The sequence below is a fragment of the Entelurus aequoreus genome, linkage group LG19, assembly GCF_033978785.1.
Source record: "Entelurus aequoreus isolate RoL-2023_Sb linkage group LG19, RoL_Eaeq_v1.1, whole genome shotgun sequence".
Lineage (NCBI taxonomy): Eukaryota > Metazoa > Chordata > Actinopteri > Syngnathiformes > Syngnathidae > Entelurus > Entelurus aequoreus.
Window position 1 is genome coordinate 3,962,457 of NC_084749.1, and position 10,000 is coordinate 3,972,456.

Below are 10,000 nucleotides of genomic sequence, written 5' to 3' on the forward strand. Positions count from 1 at the left end.
ACACAACAATAACATACATATACACACAGGGTGCATTGCCAGGGTTCATGCAGTCAACATATATCAAATAAAATCTAAATAAGATAAGGCTCAGTATTGGTTTCTTAACAAAACCTTTCTACATATAAAGTGCAACATTTCCACATATAAAGTGCAACATTTCTACATATAAAGTGCAACATTTCCACATATAAAGTGCAACATTTCTACATATAAAGTGCAACATTTCTACATATAAAGTGCAACATTTCCACATATAAAGTGCAACATTTCTACATATAAAGTGCAACATTTCCACATATAAAGTGCAACATTTCTACATATAAAGTGCAACATTTCCACATATAAAGTGCACCATTTCTACATATAAAGTGCAACATTTCCACATATAAAGTGCAACATTTCTACATATAAAGTGCAACATTTCTACATATAAAGTGCAACATTTCCACATATAAAGTGCAACATTTATACATATAAAGTGCAACATTTCCACATATAAATTGCAACATTTCTACATATAAAGTGCAACATTTCCACATATAAAGTGCAACATTTCTACATATAAAGTGCAACATTTCTACATATAAAGTGCAACATTTCTACATATAAAGTGCAACATTTCCACATATAAAGTGCAACATTTCTACATATAAAGTGCAACATTTGTACATATAAAGTGCAACATTTCCACATATAAAGTGCAACATTTCTATATATAAAGTGCAACATTTCCACATATAAAGTGCAACATTTCTACATATAAAGTGCAACATTTCCACATATAAAGTGCAACATTTCCACATATAAAGTGCAACATTTCTACATATAAAGTGCAACATTTCCACATATAAAGTGCAACATTTCTACATATAAAGTGCAACATTTCCACATATAAAGTGCAACATTTCCACATATAAAGTGCAACATTAAACTGCTTCAAGTTGTTGCTCAGATTAAAAAAAATGACAAAACTTTTCTTCTACATACAAAAAGTGAAACATTAAACAGTTTCAAGTCAACTCAGCCTCAGATTAACTTTACTTTCCCCCCAGCCTTTAACCCGGGTAACTTTCACTCAATCTTCATGTTTAACCCGGGTAACTTTCATTCAATCTTCATGTTTAATCCTGGTGACTTTCACTCAATCTTCATGTTTAACCCGGGTAACTTTCACTCAATCTTCATGTTTAACCCGGGTAACTTTCATTCAATCTTCATGTTTAATCCTGGTGACTTTCACTCAATCTTCATGTTTAACCCTGGTGACTTTCACTCAATCTTCATGTTTAACCCTGGTGACTTTCACTCAGTCTTCATGTTTAACCCTGGTGACTTTCACTCAATCTTCATGTTTAACCCTGGTGACTTTCACTCAATCTTCATGTTTAACCCTGGTGACTTTCACTCAGTCTTCATGTTTAACCCTGGTGACTTTCACTCAATCTTCATGTTTAACCCTGGTGACTTTCACTCAGTCTTCATGTTTAACCCTGGTGACTTTCACTCAATCTTCATGTTTAACCCTGGTGACTTTCACTCAATCTTCATGTTTAACCCTGGTGACTTTCACTCAATCTTCATGTTTAACCCTGGTGACTTTCACTCAATCTTCATGTTTAACCCTGGTGACTTTCACTCAGTCTTCATGTTTAACCCTGGTGACTTTCACTCAATCTTCATGTTTAACCCTGGTGACTTTCACTCAGTCTTCATGTTTAACCCTGGTGACTTTCACTCAATCTTCATGTTTAATCCTGGTGACTTTCACTCAATCTTCATGTTTAACCCTGGTGACTTTCACTCAGTCTTCATGTTTAACCCTGGTGACTTTCACTCAGTCTTCATGTTTAACCCTGGTGACTTTCACTCAATCTTCATGTTTAACCCTGGTGACTTTCACTCAATCTTCATGTTTAACCCTGGTGACTTTCACTCAGTCTTCATGTTTAACCCTGGTGACTTTCACTCAATCTTCATGTTTAACCCTGGTGACTTTCACTCAATCTTCATGTTTAACCCTGGTGACTTTCACTCAATCTTCATGTTTAACCCTGGTGACTTTCACTCAGTCTTCATGTTTAACCCTGGTGACTTTCACTCAATCTTCATGTTTAACCCTGGTGACTTTCACTCAGTCTTCATGTTTAACCCTGGTGACTTTCACTCAATCTTCATGTTTAATCCTGGTGACTTTCACTCAATCTTCATGTTTAACCCTGGTGACTTTCACTCAGTCTTCATGTTTAACCCTGGTGACTTTCACTCAGTCTTCATGTTTAACCCTGGTGACTTTCACTCAATCTTCATGTTTAACCCTGGTGACTTTCACTCAATCTTCATGTTTAACCCTGGTGACTTTCACTCAGTCTTCATGTTTAACCCTGGTGACTTTCACTCAATCTTCATGTTTAACCCTGGTGACTTTCACTCAGTCTTCATGTTTAACCCTGGTGACTTTCACTCAATCTTCATGTTTAACCCTGGTGACTTTCACTCAATCTTCATGTTTAACCCTGGTGACTTTCACTCAATCTTCATGTTTAACCCTGGTGACTTTCACTCAATCTTCATGTTTAACCCTGGTGACTTTCACTCAATCTTCATGTTTAACCCTGGTGACTTTCACTCAATCTTCATGTTTAACCCTGGTGACTTTCACTCAATCTTCATGTTTAACCCTGGTGACTTTCACTCAGTCTTCATGTTTAACCCTGGTGACTTTCACTCAATCTTCATGTTTAACCCTGGTGACTTTCACTCAGTCTTCATGTTTAACCCTGGTGACTTTCACTCAATCTTCATGTTTAATCCTGGTGACTTTCACTCAATCTTCATGTTTAACCCTGGTGACTTTCACTCAGTCTTCATGTTTAACCCTGGTGACTTTCACTCAATCTTCATGTTTAACCCTGGTGACTTTCACTCAGTCTTCATGTTTAACCCTGGTGACTTTCACTCAGTCTTCATGTTTAACCCTGGTGACTTTCACTCAGTCTTCATGTTTAACCCTGGTGACTTTCACTCAGTCTTCATGTTTTTTGCCAGAACAATCAGTTCATCCACATTGTGTGCAGAAAGAGCAGACCTGCTTGCAGTTGCAATGTCTCCAGCTGTGGAAAATACCCTTTCACTGGGCACGGAGCTAGCAGGTATGGCGAGGTAGTGCCTGGCTAACTTGGCAGTAAGAGGAGATATTGTTCTTCCACCATTGAAGTGGCTCAAGATCTAGTTTTTAATGCAATATGGTCTTCAAGGCCTACTGAAAGCCACTACTACCGACCACGCAGTCTGATAGTTTATATATCAATGATGAAATCTTAACATTGCAACACATGCCAATACGGCCGGGTTAACTTATAAAGTGACATTTTACATTTCCCGGGAAATATCTGGCTGAAACGTCGCGGTATGATGACGTATGCGCGTGACGAAGTCAGTTACACGGAAGTTATGGTACCCCGTAGAATCCTATACAAAAAGCTCTGTTTTCATTTCATAATTCCACAGTATTCTGGACATCTTTTGCAATTTGTTTAACGAACAATGAAGGCTGCAAAGAAGACAGTTGTAGGTGGGATCGGTGTATTAGCAGCGGACTACAGCAACATAACCAGGAGGACTTTGTTGGAGCGCTAGCCGCGTAAGCCCGATTGCCGCCGACCTCACCTTGACTTCCTACGTCTCCGGGCCGCCAAACGCATCGGGTGAAGTCCTTCGTCCTTCTGCCGATCGCTGGAACGCAGGTGAGCACGGGTGTTGATGAGCAGATGAGGGCTGGCTGGCGTAGGTGGAGAGCTAATGTTTTTATCATAGCTCTGTGAGGTCCCGTTGCTAAGTTGCTAAGTTGGCTTCAATGGCGTCGTTAGCACAGCATTGTTAACCTTCGCCAGCCTGGAAAGCATTAACCGTGTATTTACATGTCCACGGTTTAATAGTATTGTTGATTTTCTATCTATCCTTCCAGTCAGGGGTTTATTTTTTTGTTTCTATATGCAGTTAAAGCACGATGCTATCACGTTAGCTCGTAGCTTAAGCATTTCGCCGATTTATTGTCGTGGAGATAAAAGGCACTGAATGTCCATTTGGCGTTCTCGACTCTCATTTTCAAGAGGATATAGTATCCCAGGTGGTTTAAAATACAAATCCGTGATCCACAATAGAAAAAGGAGAGAGTGTGGAATCCAATGAGCCAGCTTGTACCTAAGTTACGGTCAGAGCGAAAGAAGATACGTCCATCACTGCCTCTCAAGTCCTTCACTGTAACGTTCCTCATCCATGAATCTTTCATCCTCGCTCAAATTAATGGGGTAATCGTCACTTTCTCGGTCCGAATCTCTCTCGCTCCATTGTAAACAACGGGGAATTGTGAGGAATACTAGCTCCTGTGACGTCACGCTACTTCCGCTACAGGCAAGGCTTTTTTTATCAGCGAGCAAAAGTTGCGAACTTTATCGTCGATTTTCTCTACTAAATCCTTTCAGCAAAAATATGGCAATATCGCGAAATGATCAAGTATGACACATAGAATGGATCTGCTATTCCCGTTTAAATAAAAAAAAATCATTTCAGTAGGCCTTTAAATCTGCTGCTATAAAAACATTTGTTATTGCTTTAGCCCTGCCTGAATCGCCGAGGAGAGGCTGCTTGAATGCGGTGGTGAGCTGTGTTTGTTGGTCTTTCTCTTCGTTGAAGCGATGTTATCCATTGTTGTATCGCACCGCGAAGCCGAAGTGTTCCCAAACGGGAGATCTTAACGAGGCAGGAGGGTCTTCCAGCTCTGGCTTTTACATGTTGTCCTAGCCCGTTAGCTGCTAGCATGCCGTGTGTTGTGCCTTGGTGTGCATTGTTTACACAACGTCCTTAATATGTTCGTGTGGAAACTCGTTCGGTACACCTCCGAACCGAACTAGAACCCCCGTACCGAAACGGTTGAATACAAATACACGTACCGTTACACCCTTAATATGTGTGTGTGTGTGTGTGTATATATGTATGGAGAGAGTGTTTAACATTTTTCCCATCATGCATTGCACAGGATTTAAATGTTGGTGTAATGTTGAATTCTGTGTAGTGCTTGGACTTTTTGTATTGGAACATCCACGAGGTGCAGTGAGCAGGTTGTGTTATGTGTGACATTTTGTGTTACTTTGTTTGTGCCATGGGTGGGAAAGGTTGTTTGGATTGGGTCATATATACAAATGCTGTGCTACATGCACTTCTAAGTGCACCAAGTTGAACTTGGTTTGGACACTCCTGTTTTTAGGTGTACCTAATATTATGACGGACGTTTGCTATGTTTCTGTGTGTGTGTGTTTGTGTGCGTGTGTGCTCTTATTGTGTAGATCCCTCGCAGTGTCTTGGGTCCGCCATGTGGGTCCTGGATAAAATCCGCGGGTCGGTGGAGACGGGCGTGCTGCGTCAGGGTGAGAGCGGCGACAAGAAAGGCGTGGCCCCGCCCTACTCCAACGTCCTCACCCCAGACAAGATCCCGGACTTCTTCATCCCGCCAAAGCTGGTCAGCTGTGCTCCAGAGCCTGAGGTTCCGGCGGCGAAGCCCAAGGAGACTCTGCAGCCGCCGGAGCAAACCATCAGCAGCGGGAGAAAGATCAGCGGTCCAAAGAGCCCGCGTCTGGTCGCCAAGCTGGCGGGAGACACCAAGAACCTCCTGAAGGCGGCCAATCGTCACATCATTCAGATCGAGAGCGCCGACGACGTCCCCGGCGACACCAACGCCGACCCCCAGTCGCAGACCGCCATGTCTCTCCCCTACGTCCCCAAGACCCAAACTTCGTACGGATTCGCCACCCTGAAGGAAAGCCCCCACACCCGCCGCAAGGAGTCTCTGTTCCACTGTGACATCAGCAGTCCCATCACGTCCCCCAACATCCAGAGGAAGACCAGCAAGGACGGCGGCGGCGGAAACCACCTGAACCCGGCCGACTGCAACGCCTCCCACATGAACCCCTACCGCTACTTCAGCGGCGGCGAGAGCGACACCTGCTCCTCGGCCGAGTCGTCCCCCTTCAGCTCGCCTCTGCTGTCGCGCTCCGCCTCGCTACTGAAGATCTTCACACACGAGACGCAGGCCAAGGTGGTGAAGGCCAAGCGCACCTTCGCCCGCCACAGCTCCCTCTCCACCGACGAGTGCAGCTCGGCCGAGCCCAGCCCCAGCCTCCAGCGCCGCCTGCACATCCCCTCCTTTCACTGCGCCGCACCGGCGCCGGAGCACGGCCTGCAGCGCCAGCACACCATCAACCTGCACAAGGGCGGCACCCTCAGGATCTGCGCCGACTACGACGCCGGCACCTCCCGCCTGCGCATGCGGGTGCTGGCGGCCGAGTGTCTGTACGACAAGCACTGCGACATCAAGGGCATCAACTGCTGCGTCTCCGTCTACCTGAACCCCGGCAAGGTGCAGAAGCAGAGGAGCAACATCATCAAGAACAGTCGCAACCCCGTCTTCAACGAGGACTTCTTTTTCGACGCCATCAGCTCGCTGCAGGTCAACAACCTGTCGGTCAAGTTCAAAGTGGTCAACAAAGGAACCAGCCTGAAGAGGGACACGCTGCTGGGGGAGCGCGAGGTCCTCCTCACCAAGCTGCTCTCGGGGGTCTAAGAACGCCCTTGGACCTTCGCCACTTCTTTGCACGGCTTCTTCTGCTCCCGTCACCACTTTAGTGCAGCTCACTTTGCCCGCTGCACTTTGCTGCACTTTGCTGCACTTTGCTGTACTTCGGTGCGCTTTGGTTATGGCAGACTTAGGCAGGGGCGGAGAGTTAGGACGGTTCCAAGGCCCCCTTAAAAAGTAACAGCTGCAAAGGAGGCGCTAAAGTTTCTTAGTTTTTTTTCATGCTGACACAAAACTCCATCCTGGTCTTACTTCAAAAAGTACACCGTAAAAATACATCTGTGGATTTTACAGTGAAAAAAATGTTTTTACTGTAGATGGAAAAATACGGAGCCCCTAAAGGGTCATGGGGAACTTTTTTTTTTAATAATTTTATTTTCTTTAAACATGTATCTAAAAGAGGTACATGTCTAAAAAAAAATTTAAAAATTTGAATTTTTTAAAATTATTTTTTTCATGTATCTCCTGCGCACGAGATACATGTCTAAAAAAAATAAATTAATATTTTTTGTAATTTTTGTAATTTTTGTAATTTTTTTTTTTTTAGGCATGTATCTCGTGCGCACGAAAAACTATCTTGTGCGCACGAGATACATGTCTAAAAAAAATTTTAAAATTCAAATTTTTTTTAAATTATTATTTTTTTAAATTATAATTTTTTTTAGACATGATGAGATACATGTCTAAAAAATGTTAACAAATTAGAATTTTTTTTAATTATATTTTTTTTCAGACATGTATCTCGTGCGCACAAGATACATGTCTAAAAAAAAAATTGAATTAAAAAAAACAACATTTTTTTAATAATTGTATTATTTTTTTTTAGACATGTATCTCGTGCGCACGAGATACATGTCTGAAAAAATAAAAAAAATTGGAATTTTTTTTTATTTTTTTATTTATTTTTTAGACATGTATCTTGTGTGCAGGAGAAACTATCTCGTGCGCACGAGAAAGTTTATTGTGTGCACGAGATACTTTTTATAAAGGTATAAATAAATAAAAAATCTAATTTTATTTTATTTGTATTTTTTAGACATGTATCTCGTGCACACGAGAAAGTTTATTGTGTGCACGAGATACTTTTTATAAAGTTATAAAAAATTTTTTTTTATTATTTTATTTTATTTTTATTTTTTAGACATGTATCTCGTGCGCACGAGAAAGTTTATTGTGTGCACGAGATACTTTTTGTAAAGTTATAAAAAAAAATTAATTATAATTTTATTTTATTTTTATTTTTTAGACATGTATCTCGTGCGCACGAAAAACTATCTTGTGCACACGAGATACATGTCCAAAAAAAATTAGATTTTTAAAAAAAAAATAACTTTATAAAAAGTTCCCCCGTGTCCCTTTAGGGGCTCCGTAGAAAAATGGTAGCGATGTCATTTTTTTTTTACAGTAAAATTATTGCGACTGAGCAGCCATTTTTTTTAGTGAAATCTACGGTAATTTTACAGTGCATTACTGTGAATGTTATTTTTACAGTAAAATTCTGCTGACCGAGTGAACGTCTTTCACCATTAAATCCACCATTGTCGTTTTTACAGTTAATTACTGTCAATTGGAAATTGGTGGCGCTTTTATTTTCACGGTAAAATTCTGGCAACTAAGCTGCCATTTTGTTTTTAACAGTAAAATCTTTGATTGTTCTTTTTACAGTGCATTACTGTAAATTGATTGAGTAAAATTCTGGAGACTGAGCTGCCATTTTGTTAACGCTAAAATCTACGGTAATTTTTACAGTGCTTGACTGTGAATAGAATAACGGCACCACCATTCTTTTTACAGTGCATTACTGTAGATGGCACTGTTGTTTTTACAGTAAAATACTGACGACTGAGTTGCCAGTTTTTTACTGTAAAAATCTACGATGGTTGTTTTTACAGTGCATAACTGTAAATGAATAAATGATAGCACTGCCATGTTTATGTACACATTCTGACAACTGAGCTAGCAGTTTTCTTTTGTTTTGTTTTGTGTTTACCCTTTTTACTTTTCCTGCCCTAAAAGAAGAAAGGTTGGACTCAATTATCTGTCAGCCAATCAACAGACTGTAGAGTGTAGCTCCGCCCCTTTGGTACCCCCGATTGTTGCAGGTGTACAAACGTGACTGAAGGTGTGCATGTGTGAGTGGTTGTTGCAGGTGTACACACGTGACTAAAGGTGTGTATGTGTGAGTGATTGTTGCAGGTGTACAAACGTGACTAAAGGTGTGTATGTGTGAGTGATTGTTGCAGGTGTACAAACATGACTAAAGGTGTGCATGTGTGAGTGATTGTTGCAGGTGTACAAACATGACTAAAGGTGTGTATGTGTGAGTGATTGTTGCAGGTGCACAAACATGACTGAAGGTGTGCATGTGTGAGTGATTGTTGCAGGTGTACAAACATGACTAAAGGTGTGTATGTGTGAGTGATTGTTGCAGGTGTACAAACATGACTAAAGGTGTGTATGTGTGAGTGATTGTTGCAGGTGTACAAACATGACTAAAGGTGTGTATGTGTGAGTGATTGTTGCAGGTGTACAAACATGACTAAAGGTGTGTATGTGTGTGATTGTTGCAGGTGTACAAACATGACTAAAGGTGTGTATGTGTGAGTGATTGTTGCAGGTGTACAAACATGACTAAAGGTGTGTATGTGTGAGTGATTGTTGCAGGTGTACAAACATGACTGAAGGTGTGCATGTGTGAGTGATTGTTGCAGGTGTACAAACATGACTAAAGGTGTGTATGTGTGAGTGATTGTTGCAGGTGTACAAACATGACTGAAGGTGTGCATGTGTGAGTGATTGTTGCAGGTGTACAAACATGACTAAAGGTGTGTATGTGTGAGTGATTGTTGCAGGTGTACAAACATGACTAAAGGTGTGTATGTGTGAGTGATTGTTGCAGGTGTACAAACATGACAGAAGGTGTGTATGTGTGAGTGATTGTTGCAGGTGTACAAACATGACTGAAGGTGTGTATGTGTGAGTGATTGTTGCATGTGTACAAACATGACTGAAGGTGTGCATGTGTGAGTGATTGTTGCAGGTGTACAAACATGACTAAAGGTGTGTATGTGTGAGTGATTGTTGCAGGTGTACAAACATGACTAAAGGTGTGTATGTGTGAGTGATTGTTGCAGGTGTACAAACATGACTAAAGGTGTGTATGTGTGAGTGATTGTTGCAGGTGTACAAACATGACTAAAGGTGTGCATGTGTGAGTGATTGTTGCAGGTGTACAAACATGACTAAAGGTGTGTATGTGTGAGTGATTGTTACAGGTGTACACACATGACTAAAGGTGTGCATGTGTGAGTGATTATTGCAGGTGTACAAACATGACTAAAGGTGTGTATGTGTGTGATTGTTGCAGGT

At 41.4% G+C, this 10,000-nt stretch overlaps 1 protein-coding gene across 1 annotated transcript in view; it reads left to right on the plus strand.

Annotated features, from left to right (window-relative positions):
* Positions 1-6,619, plus strand: part of LOC133634825 (C2 calcium-dependent domain-containing protein 4C) — an 18,107-nt gene extending 11,488 nt beyond the window's left edge. Inside the window, exon 2 of the mRNA XM_062027456.1 lies at positions 5,346-6,619. Coding sequence (XP_061883440.1) covers positions 5,372-6,619 — 1,248 coding nt within the window. The 5' untranslated portion in view covers positions 5,346-5,371. The remainder of the gene's footprint in view (positions 1-5,345) is intronic.
* The last annotated feature ends 3,381 nt before the right edge of the window (positions 6,620-10,000 follow it).